The 25,488-nt window shown below is 40.7% G+C and overlaps 1 protein-coding gene across 1 annotated transcript in view; it reads left to right on the top strand.

Annotated features, from left to right (window-relative positions):
• GALNT13 (polypeptide N-acetylgalactosaminyltransferase 13) overlaps window positions 1–25,488 on the top strand; it is a 351,020-nt gene that overhangs the window by 149,296 nt on the left and 176,236 nt on the right. The window contains exon 2 of the mRNA XM_044303635.1: window positions 989–1,157. Within this exon, the coding sequence (XP_044159570.1) occupies window positions 989–1,157 (169 nt within the window). The remainder of the gene's footprint in view (window positions 1–988; window positions 1,158–25,488) is intronic.

Genomic DNA, 25,488 nt, shown 5'->3' on the forward strand with positions numbered 1-25,488 from the left:
GAGAAATCAGCAATAAAAATATTGATCTTATGGGTGGCACAAGGTGGAAAGTAAAATAACTAAATCAATAAATCCATCAATCAATAAATAAATAAATCCAAAAACAAATATGAACACCACCACTAGCCCACATAACAGTTTCTAGTCCTGCAAACAGTCCCCGTAAAGCATACAGTATATCTGCTATGTAAAAACAGCAATACAGACTATGTAAAAACAGCTGTAATGGAAAGGGGACACCATTTAAAAATAATTTTATTTGCACTTTATGCTATATAGAAATTAAAAGCCCAAAAAATAAAATAAATTAAAAATGTATCATTCAAGTCAATGGGACTGAGCTGCAATACCAAGCACAGCCACTATAAAATGTGTGGCGCTGTGCTTAGTAAGCTTGGTGCATTGGCCTCTTCAAACGGCTGATCGGCAGTGGTGCCAAGAGTCTGACCACCGCTGATATATTTTTAACCTATCCTGAGGATAGGATTGGAACTAGAGAATTCTGCCGGGCTTTTCTCTGCCGATCAGGCTGTTTTCCAACTCTGGTGTGAAACTAGAGTTATTGCTTTTGATCCACATGTACTTAAGAAAATGAAAATGTGCATGCTCATTAATGTGGGAAAACTGGTTGAACTGGTTAAATAAAATAGCCTTCGTAGTCATTTCCTCTTTGGGATCACAAGCAATGTGTTCATTTGTAGAACTACATCCCTTGGTTGTCTCCACGCTCTGCTTTTATATTAGGTAGTTCTCCTTTGTATATTGTGCTGTCTTACTTGTTTGTTAGGTGTGATATATTATGCTACTTTGCCAATTTATGCAACAAGATTTTCCATGCAACCCTTATGTTTTTGGTTTATATATTACTTTTTGATATCCAATAAAAAGATAGTAAAATAAGTAAAATGAATGTAAGTGATGCAGCAGTGTTCACATGCACGCAGTCCGCTAATAGGGGGAAAATTCTGTTTTTCTGCTTCTATTCTAGCTGTTATTTCAAGGAACCAAGAAGGTCCAGGCGAGCAGGGGAAGGCGGTGCTCATCCCGAAAGACGATCAAGAGAAAATGAAAGAGTTATTCAAAATCAATCAGTTTAACCTCATGGCCAGTAACTTAATTGCTTTAAATAGAAGCCTGCCGGACGTGAGACTGGAAGGGTAAGATCTACGATACAGATTCTACGTTTTCTTTTTGGTGTTCTCAATCTAGTGATGATAAAAAGTTTGCAAGTTTAGATATAAATTTGAACAAGCAGTCAGGTTAAAACTGTACATGCCATAGAGGCAGCAACACGATCAAGCCAACAAGTAGGAGGGTAATGCCACTCTTCTTTCGACAATGGATCATGGGAAGTTAATGTCTCCCCCTATGTGGTGTCTATGGTATGAACTGACACATGACTCTGTTTTCTATTGGGCCCTTTCTGATTGATAGAATTTTTGATGCATGTTAAACTTTCCATAGAACTTTTTTTTGGTGTTGAAGAAGTTGTTCACTCCAGGGACCTTTTCTACAGATCTTCCAGCATGGCTGGACCTGTGGTGGTAATAATACTTACCTGATCCTCGACACTGGGTTCTTGCTCCATCACTGCCCCACTGGTCCTGTGTCTCCCCACGTCAACATCTTATTTGATGCAGGTCACATGACTGCTGCAGCCAATGACTGGCTTAGCGGCGACGTGTCACCCATACATCACATGACCCAGTGACACGTTGCTACTGCAGCCAATCATTGGTTGCAGAGATCACGTGACCCACATCAAACCATATGTTGATGCGGGAAGACCCTGCATTTTAAAGAGAATCTGTCACCAGCGACCTCCCTATAAATTGTTTTCACAGACACATAGCTGAAGTTCACCTGATTAAAATGCTGTTGGTTTTTTTTGACCCGAGGAGCCGTTCCAGAGCTACCGTATGATACTTTTTCCTAATATGTAAATTATGCTTCTTTTGCAATGAGGAAGTCATCATTGCTCTTGCCACACCCAAGCTCTTTCTGTGGCCAGCCCTTCCTTGGCTGCTTTGTCACTGCCTGACCCTGTCAATCAAACCAGTGAGGAAGGAGCTGGCCACAGAAAGAAGTGATGCTTGGGTGCAGCAAGAGCAATGGTGACTGCCTCATTGCACCAAAAGTCTAATTTGCATATTTAAAAAAAGTATCATAACTCGGGAATGGAGCCTTGGAATCAACAACAGAAAAACAGCATTTTGATCAAGTGATCCACAGGTATGTGTTGTGGGGATAGTATAGAAACACAAACATTCACCTTATTAGCAGTTTTTCAACAGCGGTCCCCAGCAGGCTTTAGGGACCTGTTTTCCAGCATGTGGCTCTCAGCGGCACACATCTTCAGATCCCAAACCACAGAGACTCCACAGCTTCACTGTGAGAGGGAGGATAATCCACACCACCTGATTAATGGTGACTGCTTTTTATAAGCCTCCCAAGACCTGGCCTTGAACGTGGGGAGTAGCCACCCACCCAGCACTTTGGCTACTCCCAGTAAGAGCCATCCCGGATCGGCTTTACAGCCATACTAAACAGCTGAAGTGTCAGACTGCAAAGCAATAATGACACTTCAGGAAAAAAAACAGCTCTTACCTCACCGAGGCCAGGAACCTCGGTGACACGTACCGACCATCAATGATAGTCCCTTGTTCCTTCCTACAGTGTTTTTGCAAACAATTTGAACGGGAGTTCGCTGGTGACCAGGGTTGCCAACCGCCCAGAAATTTCTGTAAAAGTCCGGAAAAATAGGCGACTTTTTTCCTCCATCCGTCAAAAAGAAAATGGAAGTGCCCGTGATTTTTTGGAGGCTGGTGGCTCTTGACTAGATTATTTTGGTGGTAATTACCAGTAAATGCTGGTAATGCGTTTTATGCAGTATATTGAGCTATAGACATGGATTACTTATAAATTATAATCTTTATCATTCATTATGTTTTCCAATTTGCCCATAAAAAAATTATGACTGTCCGTGATTCTGGGATAACTTGTCCGAGAAAAAAGAAAATCTCTGGTTTGCCACCGTGCTGGTGACAGATTCCCTTTAAGTAGCAATGTGTGCCCGACAACACCCCAAGGATAATAAACCACAGTTTCAGAAAGTGGCAGTCCCTTTAAGCGTGCCATAGACCTCTGAATATCGCTTTACATTAGTTTACCTGCCACGTGGCAATTAGCATCACATGTCATTATATATTCCATGTTGTATTCTGCGGTTCACTGAGAGTTTTGTACTGTTTCTAAGGAAACTGGTGGCACAATGGAGAATAATCCATTTACTGTACTGTTCTTCCGTCAGGCACACATTATATTCAAGTTAGTGGAAGAAAAAAAATTCTATTTTTTTTTAGGTTTTTTATTGTAATGCGAACATTCATTTTGCTCCCCATTGGCAATGGCTGGATAAGTAATGTAAGTATCCCCTAAAGACATCATGTCATTTTTCCATCCAAAAATAGATGCCTTAATTCTGACCATATGCCTGAGGATTGATGCAGACAGTGGGAAATAATGAATGTCAATTTTCTGCAGTGTGTCTATCATTCTCCATCAAGGAAATATGTTTTTTTTTATATTAAGTGATACATTATTTTATCTTTTACTGGTAGAACCCGTGACCATACCCAATAGCATTATATGCTACATACATGAATATAATAATGAAGAAACATTGCATAGATAGGTACAGTGGGATGCGAAAGTTTGGGCAACATTGTTAATCGTCATGATTTTCCTGTATAAATCATTGGTTGTTTTACTGTAGGTAGCAGGTGTTTTTCTTGGAATGCTGTGTTCTTTTTCCTCCATGCATAACGCCTCTTGTTATGGCCAAATAACTCAATTTTAGTTTCATCAGTTCACAGCACCTTATTCCAAAATGAAGCTGGCTTGTCCAAATGTGCTTTAGTCCACCTCTAGCGGCACTTTTGTGCTGTGGGCGGAGAAAAGGCTTCCTCTGCATCACTTTCGCATACAGCATCTCCTTGTGTAAAGTGCGCCGAATGGTTGAACGATGCACAGTGACTCCATCTGCAGCAAGATGATGTTGCAGGTCTTTGGTGCTGGTCTGTGGGTTGACTGACTGTTCTCACCATTCGTCGCTTCCGTCTATCTGAGATTTTTCTTGGTCTGCTACTTCGAGCCTTAACTTGAACTGAGCCTGTGGTCTTCCATTTCCTCAATATGTTCCTAACTGTGGAAACAGACGGTTGAAATCTCTGAGACAACTTTCTGTATCCTTCCCCTAAACCATGATGGTGAACAATCTTTGTCTTCAGGTCATTTGAGAGTTGTTTTGAGACCCCCATGTTGCTACTCTTCAGAGAAAATTAAAAGAGGAGGGAAACTTACAATTGACCCCCGTAAATACTCTTTCTTATAATTGAATTCACCTGTGTATGTAGGTCAGGGGTCACTGAGCTTACCAAGCCAATTTGAGCTCCAATAATTAGTTCTAAAGGTTTTGGAATCAATAAAATGACAACAACAGCGACCACATGTACGCACCTGCCTAATTGTGTTTCAACAATTATAGCACACTTTCTGTAAATCCTATAAACTTCATTTCACTTCTCAAATATGACTGTGTGTGTCTCCTATATAATATATTTAACTGACATTTTTTATTGTAACAACCAATGATTCATACAGGAAAATCATGACGATTAACAAGGTTGCCTAAACTTTCGCATCCCACTGTATATACAGTATATTAATATACATTTGGATTCCGAGGGTACTCCAATGTCTTGCCAGCACACAGAAACAAATTCTGTTAAAGGAGTACTCTGATAGGTTAATAGTAATGAAGCATCCTCCTCATTCTATACTGGCCACTGCTGGGTTGTCGCCATTGTTTACACTACAAAGCAACCCGTTGTGGGTGGGACTGTGGGACTGTAGCTTGTCCAGGACTTCAAGAAAATTTGTATAATCAGCACTGGACTAGCCTACCAGAGGAACCTTCGGTGGGCCCAGGCTCTCATACCATAGTAGGCTTCAAAGGTCAAGCAAATCCCATTTGGTGGATTTTGTAGCCAATCACTTGCCCCTAGGGCAAATTTCTTTTATTCAAATTCTATTAAACTTTATTGATAATATAGGGCTTCTAGAATAGTTTCCTGTGGTCATGGTGGGTAGTGATGGACGAACATCGGCTGGGACATTTGCGAAAGCCAGGTATATGCAAGCCATCAATCTATCCAGGAGACAGATGACTGGCTTAGTCAGCATACCTTACAATGGCAGCCTTTTGCAGTATGAGACATTCAAAACTAGCTCTCATCGGACTGAGAGCCAGTAAGCCTCGAAGTTACTTCAGATCTGTTGGATGGCTTGGGTGGACCTGCGCACCTAGATCAATATCATTAGGGAGACAAAAAAGTTTTCTGATTTTCCTAACATAATATTCAATAAACTTTCTATATAGTTTTGTCACGTAAAAACTCATTTGCATAAACATAGGCATATGGAAAAGACATGCGATCTACACTGTTCATGAACAGTGCCATCTATTGGTTTCATAGTCTTATGACAAGAGAAATAGTTTTGTCAAACTATGAAACCAATAGATTCCGCTGTTTGAGTCGTGAGCAGCTCCATATATTGGTTTCATAGTCTTATGACAAGAGTGATAGTCTTGTCAAACTATGTAGCCAATGAATGGCGCTGTTCATGAGTCATGAACAGCACCATCTGTTGGTTTCATAGTCTTATGACAAGATTATTAGTGTAGCCTTTTGCATGGAAAATTTGCGATTAGAATATTCATGATCTACACTACTCATGAACAGCGCCATCTATTGGATTCATAGTCTTATCATAAGACTATGAAGCAAATAGATGGCGCTGTTCATGAGTGATTACAAGCAGGGCAATAGTCCTAAAAGATTCACCCTAGCAAGATTATATTACCGCAGATAAAGTGCTAGAAGATGTGTGAATGATAGCAGCAATCCGATATACACCTCAGTGTTAGCGCAGGCTATTATTGACTGAGTGGTACACGGTGTGTGGACTCTGTTGAGCAGTGTGCCCTACTTACTAGCGCCCCAACAAGATGAACAGCGCCATCTATTGGTTTCATAGTCTTATGACAAGAGTAATCATCTTGTTATAAGACTATGAAACCAATAGATGGGGCTGGTCATGAGTAGTGTAGAATAGATCACAAACTTTCCATTCCAGCTGAAAAACAAGGCAGATTCTGCTCATTGAATGTCTTTCCCATATGCCCATGTTTATGCAAATTAGTTTTTACATGACAAAACTGTATAGAAAGGTTATTGAATATTATGTTAGGACAATCAGAAAACTTTGTATCTCACTAATGATATTGATCTAGGTGCACAGGTCCACCCAAGCCATCCAACAGATCTGAAGTAACTTTAAAGCTTACTGGCTCTCAGTCAGATGAGAGCTGGTTTCGAATGTCTCATAGTGCACAAGGATTCCATTTTAAGGTTTGCTGACTAAGCCTGTCATCTGTCTGGATAGATTGATGGCTTGCATATACCTGGCTTTTGGCATATAGCCTTTGTGTGGTTGTCTATTGTATGTCATAGATAATAGGAGTCCAAGATGCATTCACCCATCCTCTTAATGCTGTTTCTAAACCATTTTGATGGGGTTTCCATCAATTTCTAACCTTTTTTTTGTGAACCAGACAGCCTCTCTTCTTCAGAGCAGGGGGTGCCTGGTTTGATGCTCGGTCTCCTATTGACTTTTATTGTATTAAATTGTACTCGAGCACCCACAGTGTTCGGCTGAGCACTTGGATGTACCGAGCATAGCGATGCTCGAGCTGAACAGCAGTTTGGCCGAGCATGCTCGCTCAACACTAGTGATTATGTGGCTGGAGGTATATTAGACCATCAGTGGAAAACAATTTTACTGTAGGCCAGTACAGGCCCCAAAAATTAGGCATTCGCCTCACAGAAAAGAACAAGTGATTATTATGATGAGCGGCAGGGGCAATATTTAAATTTGCGATATAGAGCAGCATATCAAGCATATACAAGGTGGAGTTCCAGTGCGTCGGGCTGTCACAAATCAGACATCTGACGGGCAGGTGGTGTCGACGTTGAACGTCAGCAAGGTGAGCCATGGCCATGTAAGATCTTTTAAAATAGCCAGAGATTTCCCTGGCCTGCCACAAGACGTCCTGGACCCCGGGGTATTTGGCAACGAATCACTGCACGATTAAGTTCAGGACATGTGCCAAGCATGGCACATGTGTCATTTTGCCCTGTTTCAGAGTGCTCGGCAGATTAGCACTATTTTCGCACACCACTTTACCAACTTTCAAATTGAGCGGGGTTAGCCACTGATCGACCTGTGACTGTAGAGCAGAGCTGAAAGCAGTGCAGGACCGGTGTGGCTCTTGGTGTCACGATACTGGTGCAACAGAACTGGAATCCGATGGCCAGGACTTGGGAGCAGAGTATATATAATACGGATGTAGCAGAACCCACGTTGTTGTGCTCCGCACAGATGAGGCAGAGTCTGTAGACGAGAACCGAGGTCAGGATAGCAGAAGTCAGGGCAGGCGGCAAGCTGGCAGGAAGGTAGACGAGCAGAAGGTCAGGGCAGGCGGCAAGCTGGCAGGAAGGTAGACGAGCAGAAGGTCAGGGCAGGCGGCAAGCAGGTACGAAGGTCCAAGAACAGTCCGGGTCAGCAACAGGAGGTAGCAGGGAGAACCGCTAGGGCACAGAACACACGGAGGAGTGAGTTCCAGCAAGAGGATTGCAGACTAAAAGCCAAACACAATACTCCAGCAAAGACAGGAAGGTCTGGCCAGTTTAAAAAGGAACAGGAACAGGAAGTGAGATGGCAGCCAGGAAACACATAATCCACCATCTTGACTAAGGGCAAACTTGAGGGCAAAGTAAACTGTATCAGGGTGGTTTCTGACATTACTCCCACCTCAACAGCGGCCTCTGGACGGGACCTGACTTGGTCTTCCAGGATGTGTTTGATGGAATTGTCTAATCATTCGAGGAGCATTGATGTTGTTTATTGGTTCCCAGGAATTTTCTTCAGATCTGTACACCTGCCATTTGATAAGGTACTGTAACTGATTCCTGAAAATCCTAGAGTCCAGAATCTCTTCTACCACAAACTGTTCCTGTCCATCTATCTCCAATGCTTCGGGAGGAGGAAGGGTACGTTCAGGAAACGGATTGGGCACTGCAGCCTTGAGTAATGACACGTGGAAGACAGGATGTATCCTCATGGATCATGGGAGTTTAAGTCGAACGGCCACTGGGCTGATTATGCCCATGATTTTATAGGGTCCAATAAACTTCTGTCCCAGCTTTGGTGAGGGGACCTTAAGTTTTAAATTCCTCGTAGAAAGCCATACCTTGTCGCCCACTCTAAACATTGGTGCTGGTCTACGGAATTTATCAGCGGCCCTCTTATAATTCTCCTGAGCACTCTCTAAGGTCTCTCTTAGTAGTAGCAAATTTTGTTGAAGCATGGAAATTCTTTCCGCCACTGCTGGTATAGGCGAAGTAACAGGAAATTTGGGGAGAATGTTCGGATGGTACCCGAGATTTGCAAAGAAGGGGGTCTGTCTGGTTGATGCATTTTGGGAATTATTGCAAGAAAATTCAGCCACTGGAAGAAGGTCAACCCAGTCATCCTGTAAGTAACAGATATAACATCGAAGGTATTGTTCCAAAGTCTGGTTTGTGCGTTCGGTCTGTCCATTAGACTGAGGGTGAAAGGCCGTTGATAGATTAATATCGATTTCCAAAGATGTGCAAAAACTGCGCCAAAACTTTGAAGTAAACTGTACTCCACGATCCGAGACAACTTCATCTGGCACCCTGTGTAGACGAAACACATTTTGTATTATAAGGTCTGCAGTTTCTTTAGCGGATGGTAGGCCATTACATGCAATGAAGTGTGCAGCCTTAGTGAGACGGTCTACCACTACTAAGATTGTATTCTGTCCCTTGGATGTAGGTAGATCCACAATAAAGTCCATGGAAATGGAGCCCCAAGGACGGGCGGGGACCGGCAAAGGCTGTAGTAAACCTACTGGGAGGGAGCGTGGAGTCTTGCATCTAACACAGATATCACATGACAGGACATATTTTTTCACATCCTGTCGAGAATTAGGCCACCAAAAGAAACGAGATAAGAATTCCTGAGTCTTCTGCACACCCCTGTGACCTGCGACCTTAGAGTCATGGACTAGTCTTAGAACCTTAAGTCTTATAACCTCGGGTATATATAACTGTTGTCCATGAGTCCATACCCTGTTTTTGTATATTAATTGCAGATCATCGGGAGGTTCCGCCAGGAGGGAGTCAGTGACATAGGCTTCTTTGATTTCTTCAAGTAGGTCCTTATTAAGGATTACCCCACGAATCTAGACTCTGGAATGATGGTCTTAGGTGGAGTCGTAGATACAGCATCGTTGGAAAAGATTCTGGATAAGGCATCTGCCTTGCCATTCCGAGAACCCGGCCTGTATGAAATCACGAAGTTGAATTGGTTTAAAAAAAGAGTCCAGCGGGCCTGGCGAGGAGATAGACATTTTGCTGATCTAACGAACTCCAAGTTGCGATGGTCGGTGAGAACTATTATTGGCTGGGAGGCTCCTTGAAGGTGATGTCTCCATTCTTTAAAGGCTGCTATAATAGCCAGAAGTTCTTTGTTTCCCACGTCGTAATTTTTCTCAGCCGGAGATAGACGTTGGGAGAAGAAAGCACAAGGGTGTAACAACCCTTTGTCTCCTGTTCTCTGTGATAAAATGGCTCCTATAGCAGAATATGAAGCATCTACTTCCACGATGAACGCCAGTTCCGGGTTGGGGTGAACCAATACAGGGGCTGTGGTGAACCTGGTCTTTAATAAACAAAAGGATTCTTGTGCTTCAGGTGACCAGACAAATTGCTTTTTCGTTTTCCTGGTTAGTTGTGTGATTGGGGAGACTATTGTTGAAATTTTTTTGATAAAGCGTCTGTAAAAATTGGCAAAGCCTATGAAGCGTTGGACCTCTTTTAAGTTACTGGGGACAGGCCAGTCCACTATTGCTCTAATTTTGTTGGGGTCCATGTGTAAGCCTTGGGGTGAAATTATGTAGCCGAGAAATTGGATTTCAGTTCGATGAAACTCACATTTTTCAAGTTTGATATATAATTTATTTTTCCTAAGACGTTCCAAAACGAGTCTTACATGTTGCTGATGTTCTTCTGTTGAGTTAGAGAAGATCAGAATGTCATCTAGATAGATGACCACAAATTGGTCCAGAAGATCCCTGAAAATGTTGTTGGCCAGGTGTTGAAAGGTGGCTGGAGCGTTGCAAAGACCAAAAGGCATGACAAGGTATTCGAAGTGTCCGTACCGTGATCTAAATGCTGTCTTCCATTCATCTCCCGATCTGATACGGACCAAGTTATAGGCGCCTCGTAGGTCCAACTTTGAGAAAATGTTGGCGTGACGTACCCTCTCCAATAACTCTGGGATTAGTGGTAGGGGGTAGCGATTCTTAATTGTGATTTTATTAAGTTCGCGGTAGTCAATACATATTTCACACCCCTCAATCAGTATTTTGTGGAAGCAGGTATATTAAACCCCTTAATCAGTATTTTGTGGAAGCAGGTGTATCGCAGGCCTCAATCAATATTTGGTGGAAGCAGGTATATTGCACCCCTCAATCAGTATTTTGTGGAAACAGGTATATAGAACCCCTTAATCAATATTTGGTGGAAGCAGGTATGTTGCACCCCTCAATTAGTATTTTGTGGAAGCAGTATATCAAACCCCTTAATCCGAATTTTGCTGAAACAGGTATATCGCACCCCTCAATTAGTATTTTGTGCAAGCAGGTGTATCGCAGGCCTCAATCAGTATTTGGAAGGAGGTATATGGCAACCCTCAATCAGTATTCTGTGAAAACAGGTGTATCACAGGCCTCAATCAATATTTGGTGGAAGCAGGTATATCACACCCCTCAATCAGTATTTTGTGGAAGCAGGTATATAGAACCCCTTAATCAATATTTGGTGGAAGCAGGTATATTGCACCCCTAAATCAGTATTTTGTGGAAGCAGGTATACAAAAACCCATTAATCAGTAATTTGTGGAAGCAGGTATACAAAAACCCATTAATCAGTATTTTGTGGAAGCAGGTATATCGCACCCCTCAATCTGTATTTTGTGGAAGCAGGCATATCACAGGTCTCAATCAGTATTTTGTGTAAGCAGGTATATAGAACCCCTTAATCAGTATTTTGTGGAAGCAGGTATATAGAACCCCTTAATCAATATTTGGTGGAAGCAGGTATATTGCACCCCTAAATCAGTATTTTGCGGAAGCAGGTATACAAAAACCCATTAATCAGTATTTTGTGGAAGCAGGTATATCGCACCCCTCAATCTGTATTTTGTGGAAGCAGGTATATTGAACCCCATAATCGATATTTGCTGGAAGCAGGTATGTCGCACCCCTTAATCAGTACTTTTTGGAAGCAGGTATATCACAGGTCTCAATCAGTATTTTGTGTAAGCAGGTATGTAGAACCCCTTAATCAATATTTGGTGGAAGCAAGTGTATTGCACCCCTAAGTCAGTATTTTGTGGAAGCAGGTATATAAAAACCCATTAATCAGTATTTTGTGGAAGCAGGAATATCGCACCCCTCAATCTGTATTTTGTGGAAGCAGGTATGTAGAACCCCTTAATCAATATTTGGTGGAAGCAGGTGTATTGCACCCCTAAGTGCAGGCATTATAGCTCCTGGGTTTTTGCTGTTTTAAACAGCAGAAACCTGGGACTAATGTCTTCGATTGGCGATAACACTTATCACTGACACCTAACTCTTCAGATGCATGTGGATCAATTGTGACCATTTGTGTGTAATTCAATGCAATGTATTGTAGGAGCAATCTAATCATAGTTTATTATAGTTTTCTAGAGTGATTTAAAAAGAGTAAAACATAAAAAAATATAAAAATACAGCATACTTAAATGGTAAAAAATAAACGTCATAGCTATCTCCGCATCCTAAAATGCCTGTACTATTAAAATATACAAATATTTCTCCCATACAGCAAAAATAAAAGACACTAATTTGCAATTTTTTGTCTTTTAAACTCCTAAACAAAATTGAATAAAACGTGATTAAAAAGTCATACACACTACATCTTATCAATAAAAAGAAAAGACTGTTCTGCAAAAAATTTGCTCCCACCCAACTCCATAGACATAACTTTAGAAAAGTTATAAGTGTCAAAAGATGACAATGAAAAGAAAAAAAATCATAATTAGTATTTATTTTTTAATAGTTACAACACCAGAAAAACTATATACCATAATCGCGGACCCAGAGAATTAAAGGCACGAGTCAGTTTAAACCAATAAGGAATGCTGTAAAAACAAAACCCATGTAACTGTGGCAGAGTTGTGTTTTTTTCCAATTCCCCCAAAAAATGTACACTGTATTGTACGCAACAGTAAATAGTATCTATGTGAACGGAAAGATGAAATAAAAAGTTATGGCTCTGGGAAAGTAGGGAGTAAAAATCAAAATACCAGGGTGCTGAAGGGGTTAAGTACTGTTAAAGGAGCTGGTCAGTTTTTAACAAAAGAGTAGCAGATCTCGTACAATAAAAATTATAGGATCTGCTGCTAACTTTCTACTCTTTCTTGTCAAGATCTTTACCAGATGCTATAGGACAAAGGTACTCAGGGTGGCGGGAATGAACTCTGTGGTCACATGAGGTCTTACATCAGGTGTGGAACTTTAGATTCTTCCTATGTGTGTCACGGCGTGGTGTGGGAACTAACGCCACACAAAACGCAGAGGGGGAGGGGAAAGGTACTAGAACTGGATTTAGGGATATGGGGGTGGTCACTACTCTCAGTATGTACAGACCTTGATGGTAGGAATGTTCATACACTGGAACCTAAGGCCTATCTCACCCTAACAGGGCCCTGGAGATAGTGTCAGGACAACGGATGGCTGTTCTTTTCCAGCTAAAGGAACAGGAGCCCCCCTCAGACCTAATACCAAAAGGTAGGGGAAATACAACAAACAATTGACTTTCAAAAGTATGCTTACGAGCAGGAACTCAGCTGGGAACCAACACCAGCACTTCCACAACAATAAGGAGCTATCAACCGCATAGCATGATGGGTGAGACCAGACTAAATAGAGGAGTAAAAATTACCAGTTAAGCAACACCTGAGACCAGAGGTGTGGTCATACCCAGCAACAACACAAAAGAGTGAAACCAGAGAGGCTGTCAGATCACATCACGTGCTGCCAGTCTCCTAGATCTTCTGACCCCTGTCACAGGAGAGACCGTGACAATGTCTGATTGATGCCTTTGGACCTTCTCAGGCTTAATTTCTGGATCTCTAAAGTCCCCAACTAAGGCTACTTTCACATCTGCTTTTCTCCTTTTCGGTATTGAGATCCATCATAGGATCTCAATACTAGTGGAAAACACTGCAGTTTTGTCCCCATTCATTGTCAATGGAGACGAAACTGAACTGAACAGAATGGAGTGCATCAGAATGTTTTCTGTTCCATTTGTGTCATGGCTGTGTCATGGTCTGATGGTAGTGGACCGTGACACTTTAGCTGTGCATGCTTATTGCCGGTGGCATGTTTACACACTTCCCCTTTAAGGTTGTTGTCCCTTCCCATTCTGGTGGGTATGGGGTTAAAGTGTGAGCAAGGTGGAGCTGGGTGTGGGCTCTTATAGTACTTGGGCTTGGAACCTGAGGTTAGTGGGACTTCAGCTTCTTGTGGAGCTGTAGTTATGCTGCCACTCTGGACTTTACCATCTGTCCAGTTTGAGGTCCACCTTGTTGGACATAGATTGTCATCCCTTATGTATCCTCCATGTTCCCTACATTACCTGTGTTGATGTTTGGTGTGGGTTTATGTTCAGGGTGTGGTGTACGTCTTGTTGTAGATTCATGTCTGGTCTTTTGGTGTTGTTCGTCCAGCATGTATGCAAGGCGTTTCCCTGTGTATTGTGCCTCCGGTGAGTGGGCTCCTGGGTTCCTCGGAGGGGGAACCAAGTTGACCACCTGCCTGCGGAAGTGGTCTCCAGAGTTTCCCGGAGGGGAACCACTAGTCAGTAGCAGTTGTTATTTCATCCAGTTGTTGTGGCAGGTATGTTCTGTTGTTCCACTGTGTGTTTGCGCTGGGTGCTTACCTGCCAAGTCTACAGTCTGCCCCTTTTTTGTTGCTAGGCCTGCTGGAGACTCCAGTTCATCCGTGTCATGGATGAACAGGTCGTCTCCTAGTCCTGACATTACCAGGGATCTCTAGGGTTAGTAGGGCCCGAGGATCTGGGTTTGAGCCCTCCCACCATTAAGGTTCGCTCATAAAGTTAGGAGGTCAGGGCTAGGATTTAGGGATGTGTTAGAAAGTTACCTGCTCCCTTTATTCCTGTTTCCAAGCCTAGTGGCATATCCCGCCAACCTACATTGTACGGTGTGGATTTCCCCCCACTCCCTACCATGACAATTTGGTTGCGTTCCCATACCAGACAGAAAACCGCTCCAAGCAATGGTTTTCTGTCCAGCATTGGATGCGGAGCAAGACGGATCTGGCATAAAACACAATATAAGTCAATGGTTCTGGATCCATTTTCTTGGAAACAAAAGAAAACAGATCCAGTACCCTTTGACTTACAATGGTTTTAGTGTCAGATATGTCACTGACACACAATGTAAGACAATGGTGCTGAACTTTTGCGTTTTCTCGGACACAAAAGTACCGATCCGTCATGGCCATTTTAGAGATAAAACAACATGATCCGTTCATAACGAATGCAGCTGGTTGCATTACCCTAACGGAAGTGTTTTTGCTGATCCATGACAGATCCAACAAAAATGCAGATGTAAAAATAGCCTTACACAAACCCACAAATAAGTGACTACTGAACTACCCTTTGACGCATGTGTATGCCAAAGCAGTGGAAGCTATGGACACCATGGTCACGTGATACACAATGGGACCACCATCACAATGACTGACACCGCCAGTGTTTGCATGCAACTCCATGTCACATATCTGATTACAGATCTTAAAAAGGAATAAAATTGTAAAGGGGTTGTTCCCTGAGGGTAGGCCATCAATATAAGAAAGTGGATAACCCCTTTAAGAGGACATAGCACTAGCAGACTACCATTAATTTTAGAATATCTGACTGCCATGTTTTAGCAAGCACAATCCCTTTAAGCTTGACATAGACATGATGAGATGTCTTTTGAATCATGCATGTTATAGTCCGACATGCCTGATCCCTGATGGCAGATGTACGTAGAGGGATCATCAAATTAGATTATATTATAGCAGTCACATTGGGAAATCATCTGGAAGGATTACACGTCCCTCGTCTGACCTTGGTAGTTATATAACCCCTATCTACACTCTGTTTATACCGCTATTTTATGAGACTTTACAGCTACAGTATTACAAGAGCCATTGTTCACGACTGCTCCCTATTAAACTTTATCTACTAAAATTCCCAGTAACTCACTGAAGATAATCTCTCATTGATGTATTTTTCCCCCGTAAATAATTCACAACTCATTCATTATACAGTGCATAGTATCATGCATTGTATTCATATGAAAATAATGTTTTTCTTCTATTTTGTTCAACTCAGCAAGTATCATAGAAAATGCCTCATTAACTTAAAGTGATCCTCCAGTTCAAGAAAAAAAAAAATCCCATTAACTGGGGAATGAACAGAACACTGACTTGGTGATCTCCTTTTTATCTTTTCAGCTATAGATCTCCAATTCCCAGGCTCCTCTTCTGCCACCCAAGATGGCCACACCGTTCTCAGATTACCTGATGCCTACTGTGCATTTGGTAGTTTGAGACACTTCCTGCTACCCTTGGATTGGTCAGCACTGCTCACACGAGTGACATGAGTTGTCCCAAGGCTGGACTAGGAAGTTAGAATTAACTAACAACCCAATTGTCCTCCTGCCTTGGAGCTGATAGTCCCTATCATCTTGACCCGTAGAACTTCACTCCATCCAGTTGATAGATAGTAGAGTTAGCAGCAGTCACAAAATGTGATGTATTACTATTGTATATTGGCTAAATCCTCTGGCCACCGCATATTACGGATATTCTGAAATCAACCATGTGCCACAACCCTTTAAAAGCATCATATAACCTTTATAATATCCACCAGAAATAACCGTAAAATGTCTTTATGAATGGTTCAGCAATATATGAGTAATTTTCATGACAATTTTACAAATCAAATTATTTGCATGGGTACTGTATATCTAGTCATAACAAGCACTGAAATTGTGCAGCAAAAGCCGCTGGGTTTATAGTAAAACTATTTTCTTGGTTGTTAAGAACATGTACTAAGACAGGGAAGAACATGACAAATATCAAGAAGATAAGAAACAAGCTTTCAAATGCTGTAATTTTCACTAACACTCATTTGATGCTGCTCAATAAATTTCCATCTCAGGCATTTGACAAAGTACAAATCATCCAACAATAAATAAGTTATGATCAACAGAATGAAAGGGGCAAAATAAAAATTTCCGCTTATTTCCATGAGGTTTAGTCAAGGCCTGCCATGTATACTTCCTGTGAGGTCCTATAAGATGGATCTTGTATTAAAATATCTTGGAGATCACACTCAAGTATCGCTCCTGAGGTCTTTTGGATAAACAAGTACTCTTCTGTTGTCTAGACTGGCACTGTTGAAGCCCATGGGGAATTTATTAGGTTCAGACCATCAAATTAGATTCCTTTTTGCAGCAGTTACCTTGCCGAAATCAACTTGATGGAAGCTACAAGCGTTTTTAGAAGTATACGTCCCTTGCATGACCTTGGCAATTATATAATGCCATCTACGCACTGTTTCATACAGCCCTTTTATCAGATTGAACTCTAGAAAGATGCCTCACTGGTTTTTAAACTCGCCAAGTGAAGTTTAAGCCAGCTTCCATACTAAAAAAAGAAAATCGAGGTTGAAATTGAGCTAATGTGAAAAAATGGAGAACAATCTTCTGTAGCAAACGCTGAAAAAACATATTTCATTTTAAGTTCTCGCTTCTTAATGTAATTGCTGCAATTCAGCTGGGGAGGAAGGCAGCAGTAAATATTTATAATTAGGATATACTAATGTATTTCTTAGATTAGGAGAAATTATCAATAACAAATCATTTACAAACCATTTTAGTGGATGTGAAAAAATGAAAAACATCAAGATATTAAAATATTTATCTGCAGACTCTGCATTACATAAACAGCATGCAGAGGAACATTTCTTGAAGTGCAGTAATATGGGTGTCATACTTGATTAAAGGATGGCCTAATTAACTTTTATTCCAGGTCTCTTCTTGTAAACAGTCCAGAATCATTCATAGGAGATTGTTTGACCAAATCGGTAACAGTGACCATATTTTTAAGTATGTAAGGAATGTATGACTGGTAATCAAAAGTTCTTCAGAGTAGCTAACCAACCGAGAATAGACAACAGGTAGTGTGAACCTGGGATTTACCACAGCAAGTGAATAATGGTACGGATTTCAAGGGGATAGCATTAGTATAGCAAGAAGCCAAAATGGACTCATGGAAGAGAATGACAGGCTCCTTTGTTCTGGTGTTCAATAGTCTCCAGCTCATGGACTCTGACCAATGATATCTTCTCAAAATTTTCCATGCCATATTAGGTCTATTATGTCTAAAATTGAAACCTACAAGCAAAATTAACATTTCATTTTGCTTAAGAAGCCACTGTATTCTTTACTCAAAAGCACAAAGTGTGTGTCAAATTTGTCTCATAGGGATTAGGTTTGGTCCGGTGGTCTTTTTCAGGTTACAAAACTGTCATTACATTCATACTTCACAAAATTTGAATCAACATTCTTGGCACATTATGCCTCATTTCAGATCTGTTAGAGGAACACCCATAAAAACTCAAAGAAATACTCAAAGCTGGGAATATGCATAAGGGTACTGTTGGCTGGAAGTTTGTTTGGCTGACAGCTATCTCTCCCGATCCTCACATACATATGCATGATTGGCTTGACCAGACACCATTGGCAGTGGCTCATCTCTTGAAAAAAAAAGGATAAGGCAGTTCAAATCCAATGAGCCAAATTATTGTTTCAGCTGGGGAGAGTTATGGGCCCCCATACACCGTAGACTGTTGGTTAAACATGGCAAAATCAGTGGGTTCATTCAACACTGATCTAATGTGGTTGGCCATCTTAAATTTCCATAACTTCTCTAAACTTTGATTTCCATTTTGCAGGGCAATTGTGAAATTTGAGTAAGAGAGAACCAATTTTGCACACTAATCTTTCTGCTTAAAAGTCTGAGCAAAGTACCTAAATGTTTTAATGTAAATTCAAATATTTGAGCATAGAATAAGCTTACACAGGCTAAGTGAGTAAATATATTTACTAAATGTGATAAAAAATTATAAAACAGACAAATCGCACACACAGTAGTAAATATGGATAACAACCAATCACCTAGCCTGCAACACAATCTTGGAGCTCCTGTCGCCATACTACCAAGATAGTACATGGCCGATGCCCCATAGTAATACAAGAGAGAAAGTGATTTACAACATCCTACCTGGATGATGTTCTCGTTGGAGCTGAATTTTTTGTCTTTGTGCACAAAGGTTTATGACTGACCTGTTTTAGTATTGATTACATATGTTCCTGATGTGATAGTTTATGTTCCCTCACAATCATAATTCAAATATTTGAGAATAGAATAATCTTACACAGGCTAAGTGAATACATATGTTTACTAAATAAGATAAAAAATTATAAAACTCACGGAGAGTAGTAACTCACTACATTACAAGGAATACAAAAGGTATTATAATAATTTAATGGGAAAAAACTATTAGTACAAAGTAAGCTTCTAACAGACAACATCAAACCTAAGACTAGAGATGATTCAATAGTAGCTACCTATATGGTTAACTTGTTCTAACCTACTGTAATTCCATTAGCTAAACCACTTTTCTAAATATGGTACATTGCGCTCTACCTTTTCCATTCAACCTTTTCCTTCTGATGGCCTCTGCCTTCCTGACTTCCATTATTGGTGACCATGCTTTGTATACCTGATATGACCTGATATGTATACCTGATATGACCAATAGTTATTATTTGCTAATTACACTAGGATGTTGCAAATCATTTCGCTATCCAAGTCTATTTAGGTATTGTGCTTGTTATGCTTTGGGGCTTTATTCTAGTGTAGTGAGTGATTGACCTTTATTTAGTATTGAATACATATGTTCCTGATGTACCAGTTTATGGTCCCTCACCATCCTAATATTGTGTATTCATTGTATTTGTATGCAGTGATCTCCGGTTGTATTCTTTCCATCAGTACAGTATTTTGTTCTTCCTTGTATTCCATAGACCTGTCTGTATTTCCAGACTTTCAAGTTCCACTTTCACAGTAGGTGCCCACAACAACCATATTACACAGTTGAAGGTTTACTGCAGAAAATGGCCCACTTCCTTGAGATTTACACTTTCGGGGGTTGGCTGAGGGCATTCTGTAAGATAACAAATGATGTACATAATCTTTAATGCTTCTCAATGGCAATACATCATCCTGCAAAGTGAATGCAGATTTAAGACTTCAAGGTTAGTCTGGCATGAAATTGACTTCCCTTTCTATTGTATTTGCCTTCTGCCGATAACTTATGGAATGCCCAGGAAATGATTAGTGTAGACTTTGACTTTACAACCTGCTAAATAGGAGATGAGTGAAGAACGACAATAAAATAAACTGGACCCGGTTCACCTCTTTTCCTGCTCTGTATCTGATTGAGGCTCATATCTCTGCTCAGGAGTCTGCTTCCCACATTCACTTAGACTGAATACAAAATAGATGCTGTCTGTAACAGTCTGCCCGCCATAATGTTCAGTCAACTGTTTAGCTACAGGTAAGAAAATGCAATCACAGCACTAAATATGAGGTCCCTCCATGCTTTCCAGGAAATTAATTCTAAATAAGCTTAAATACTATAAATATTTTCTAATACATTTCTAGTGAATCTGATTTACATTGCGCAGTTAATGCATACTTTTTATAGTAAAATTATTTGTTTTAATTTTTTTTAAATATAAAAGCAATATGTCATTATCTATATTCTCTGCAGTCTTGTAATAGGCTGACACTTCCTGCTCTGTAGAGATCACTTTTAAGCAGTCATCTCATTATCCTCACAAGCAGGATTACAATGAGCAATATACAGATAACACAAGTCACAGCTCACCTCTTCCCCCTCCCTGCACAGTGACCTCTGCAAAGGCCACAGAGCATGTCCACCGTAGCGGTCAATGAGTTATCTCCAAAAACTTGTTCCTGTGACCCTTTGGCTGCTGTAAAGCATATCTCTGAATGCTGGTAATAGCTGCTCAGACAAGATGGCAGCTCCCATAATATAATCATGTATAGAATATGCAATAAATATCATTAAAATTTTCATTTTAAACAGCTTGTCCCAGTATGACACCATATCATCTGTCTTCAGCCCCACTGATGGGTCTCTAGACAGTCCATAACATCTATTATAATTCAAGCCTCAAATCTACTCAAGCTCCTGGCTAGCCTAGATTTCAGTTCTGGCGCATGGATGGCCCTGAATGCACCACAATGATTAATCCCTCGCAGTGATGCACTATTATATCACAGAGTGTATATAGTTAACCCTTCGCTAACCCCAATGCTGTAATATTATGCTAAAGACAAGAAGGGTGATATTCTTGTGGAACCCTTTTTTATCATCGAGATGTAATCTCCCTGAATTTGTGAATCATTTTGCCATTTCTTTGCTTTCGTTATCTCGTACTGAAATAAACAGCCCTGTTTAGATCTCCTCCATAGTCTATACTTCTACGTCCTCTCACCTTGCGGTACTGGTGCAAATACACGATAGGAATTTCAGATCATAAAAGAACATTCCATTAGTGTCAATTGAACCGTAAGCTGCTGGCTGCTCAGGAGCACAAGTTCACTCCTGAGAAGATTTTTTTGATGTATGAAGCTTCAATGAGATCAAGGATAATATATAGAGAGAGGTGACCTTTATGCGTAGCTACGAGCGAGCGATCGTCACTTGGCTGGTGCAGTTTCTGTTGAATATTGTCAAGCGAAACGTTCAGACGTAAGAAAACAATCCAGAGGCCAAGTAACTGCAGAAAAGTCACTTACAGACCTTGAAGGCAATAATAAAAAGACACGTTCCGACACCCCCACCACCGCCGCGTCTAACAGAGAGAAGAGATCAGATAGTGAGAATTATGATAAAATAGCCGTTGAATCCCCCAGGTGACACAGCGGGAAATGAAATGATGGAAAGCGCTTTATTTCTTTGTTACTTCCAACCTCCATGTGAAGTATTTATTCTGCTAATTGAAAAATCTACGGGCTCGAGTCTATCAGCAATTTACTGGATACTTAGTAAAATGGAAATAATATTCTCCCCTGACTCTGATTAAAGCCGGTTCTTCACAAAAACAAAGATGTTCGCCATAAGATTGTGTTCTCTGGAAGACACTTGGATGATATAGTGGATGCCGCTGATTTTAGTAGGCTTGCGCTTTACACAAAATCTCATTGAAATCAATGAGTTGCTGCTGTAAGAAATGGACATGTCGGGTCCTCCAGAGAAACGTAGATAGAATTATAAGAGCTTGGCTCTCTGCAGGGTCCTAAATTGGTTGCAATACAATTCAATGCAATTCTTTGTTGGACACAGGGTATGTGAAAATGGGTTGTACCGTTTCGATTTTTGCTATTTATGTCTCTGACGGGAATAATTTTCATAGGTAATATTTATATATTTGGATGTTATCATGGTGCATATTGGGTTTCACCACACCATTAATTGGTATGCTGCCTTGTATATTGCATATTGATAATATAATTGAACAGTATATTGTGACTGCCTCATAAATGGTGCAAACGGGGCATAGTAATCAGAAGTGCAGGTTTTTCTGATGCAGTCAACACCAGGAGTGGATTTAAAAAAAAAAGAGGTAAAGTTGTATGTGTCCTTTATACTTTTTCTGCTTTGTTGATTCACTCCTGATTTTGCCTTCCAAAATGACATCAGAACACCCAACCGTGTGGCAGTACCCTAAAACTCTAGCTCTGGTGGTGAGGGACTCAAAGACTTCTTTCGTAGAAGAAGACATCAGTATTACAAATGGCACTTGGCAGCCGGGGGACACATACAGATTGTGGATATCTATTTATGTCTTTCAGTACAGCGTTTCTGTAATGATTTTAACCCCTTTCAAAATATATATATGAGTGACCAGCACATATCTCTCTATGGATGTTTTAAAATGTCTGTGCTGAGAACGCAGCTGCATGCTAGTTGTGCAGGTGTGGGAGCATGAAATCAGCTGTCAGTGACAGCCATGCTCAGGGGCATATTAAGTGCATCATAGGCCCTGCGCTGTCTACCCAACTTGGGCCCCTACCCTTATGTTCCCCTTCCGTGCTCCCAGTAGTTTATATTTTCAGTAGGAAGAGGCTGTGGTTCTCCGGGAGTGCTTATGCCTCTAACCAGGCCAGTGACATCACATTTATCACTCCTGGGGTCTAGGTGCAGCTTAGTCCCATCCAAGTGAATAGGGTTGAGCTGCAGTACCAAGCACAGCCACTAACAAATGGCAGCACTGTGCTTGATAAGCAGCGAAGAGGCTGTGGTTCTCACTGGAGCACCAAAGTCTCCTGAAGCAGCTGATCTGTAACACTACACTGATAACTCTCTGGATACAGATAATGTAGTCAATGTTATCTGCAGTCTGCTGGCACAGCCTCCTCCTTCTTGCAGCTCTGCTTCCCTGACCTCCCTATCTTCTGGCAAGGACAATTTCTTGATTTGGTATTGTGACTACGTTTTTGGCTTCTGACGTTTTGGTATTGATCTTATTGATCTCCTGGTTCTGACTTTTTAGCTTGTCTTGGTTTTCTCATTTGCCTCTGGCGTTACTTGTACTGCATTGTCCGACTGGCATTTGACCCTTTTTTCGTACGGTATGACAACTCTCTTAGTGTTTGTCTGTTTGTTTTTCCCTGTTTGTGTGCCGTTCCCTCACCTATCTCAGTATAGGGACTGACGTCCAGTTGTGGGGTCACTGCCTAGGGTGACTTTGCAAGTAGGTGGTATAGTGCGTCCAGGCAGCTATAGGGCTGCACTATCCTTGTTTTTATGACGATAGTCGCTATCCTGACACTGAGGCTACTGCATCAGCCCCAGTTACAGAAGAAATCAGCAATAAATAAAAAATATATAATGTTAAATGTCGCCCAAATGTCTTGTTTGACATTATGCAAAGCAGAAATTGTACAAAAAATAAAAAAATAAAAAAGACAAAATTAAAATAAATATAAAAAACAACACCACACACTGCTACCGTATTTAGCTTCTAGCTCTAGCCCTGTAAAGTAATATGAATTCAAAAGATTTGAGAATGAAGAGGCTTATGCAGGCTAAGTGAAGAAATATATTTACTAAGTGTGATTAAATATCTGATAAGACAAACAAATCACATACTAAATAGTAAAAAGTAAATACATCACTAGCCTAAATATGCAACATGCAATATGGGGTGAGACTCCATCGTTCATGTTATATAACACATGGCTGTCTACCACGTTATAGCACATGACCGACATCCCAGGGTGTACAAGAGATAGGGCAAATCAATACTTACATCCTACCTAGGATGAAGTCTTCAATGTCTCAATTAATTGTTAGTACAGACAACAGTTATCAGCCCCTCCTCCAGTGTGCATCACGCATCTCTCTGAGATCACTCAGGAATGTGTTCTTCTCAGTAAAATGGGGGATGGGTATATAAACATAATATAAAAGAGGACAGAATTAAAGAGGACAGAACCAATCAGTACTTAAAAATACCTTTACAATACAGTCCCACAGTCACCATAACCCATACATCCCATTACATCAAAATGACCATTAAATAAATATTTTCGTTGCACGTTGTTTAAAAAAAAAAGATTTAAAAATATAGTCCCAAATTATTTGCATAACCAAATGGAAAAAGTTATGGCTTTCAAAGACGCATGTTCTAAAAAAACGGATAATGCAACCGGTCTTGAACTTTTTTTCAGCAGTGAATATATGAGAGAAGGCTGAGCGGTGGTAGACACAGTTTTGTTCATATTTAGTATAAGGAAATAGTGTGTTTGCTGTTAAAGGACAGTTTAATGCTCAAGTAATTGGAAATCTACCTCTCCTGCCAACCTTATATAAATAAAGCACATGGATGGGCTTAGCCTTCAATTAGTGAACTGCAGCCGGTTATGCAAAAATATTCAGTCGCCATCATCTCAGTATAATCACAGAGTCCCCTGGCAGCTACCAGGAATTTAATGTGGAAAATTAGGTTATTAGGAGCATAGACCCTGTTACACCAGACATATTCTATAGCTGCAGATACATACAAAATCTTCATATACATCATTGATGGTGAGTAGGCTGCTGGTATTTTCTTGTTTCTGAAGCAAAGGCCAACTTTCATTCGTACCCCACATTGATTGTTCTCTAATTTATGCTCCTTTTGCATCATATATCAGTAGACTTAGGGTAGATTAACACGGAAGATTTTGGGAGCTGGTTTAAGTGCGGATTTGATGCCAAAAACCAGGCTCAAAAGGCGCTAAAACTTCCTATCATTGTTTTTAATGGGAGGCCGCACCATATGTCTATTTTTGCAGACCCTTGGCAAAGCTGCAGTGGGAGCCTCCTTGCAGTTGAGCCTTTCAATGGCAAAAACCATAGTGGACAAATTTATCCATGTGAACCTACTCTCAGGCTACATGGTGGTTTTTGTCACACCATGTTTCAGACAGATTTAGGGCATCAGATTGTGTAATACAAATTTTGCGCAATTCTAGCCACCCTCAAACAGAACTCAATAGTAAATATTAGGCAACTCAGACACTTGCAAATGCAATTTTTATTTTTTTATTTAGTGTATTCATTTACAGTAACTTATGAAAACATTCACCCCCTTGGTGTTTTATTGTGTGGTTTTTTTTTCCAAATTTTTTTTGCATTACAACCTGGAATTGAAATGGATTTTGGGAAGTTTATACTATTCAATTTACACAACATGTCTGCCACTTTGAATACACGCAAACTATTTTTGCTATTGACAAAACAATAAATTAATGAGCATAAGTATTCCCTCACTTAAGGCCTCTTGCACACGACCGTATGGCTTTTTCAGTATTTTGCGGTTCTCAAAAAGCGGATCCGCAAAAAATACGGATGACATCTGTGTGCATTCCGTTTTTTACGGAACAGCTGACACCTGATAGAACAGTACTATCTTTGTCCGTTAAGCAGACAATAATAGGACATGTTCTATCTTTGAATGGAACGAAAAATGGAAATACGGAAGGCATACAGAGTACCTTCCGTTTTTTTTTGCGGA

The sequence above is a fragment of the Bufo gargarizans genome, chromosome 8, assembly GCF_014858855.1.
Source record: "Bufo gargarizans isolate SCDJY-AF-19 chromosome 8, ASM1485885v1, whole genome shotgun sequence".
In the NCBI taxonomy this organism is placed as follows: domain Eukaryota; kingdom Metazoa; phylum Chordata; class Amphibia; order Anura; family Bufonidae; genus Bufo; species Bufo gargarizans.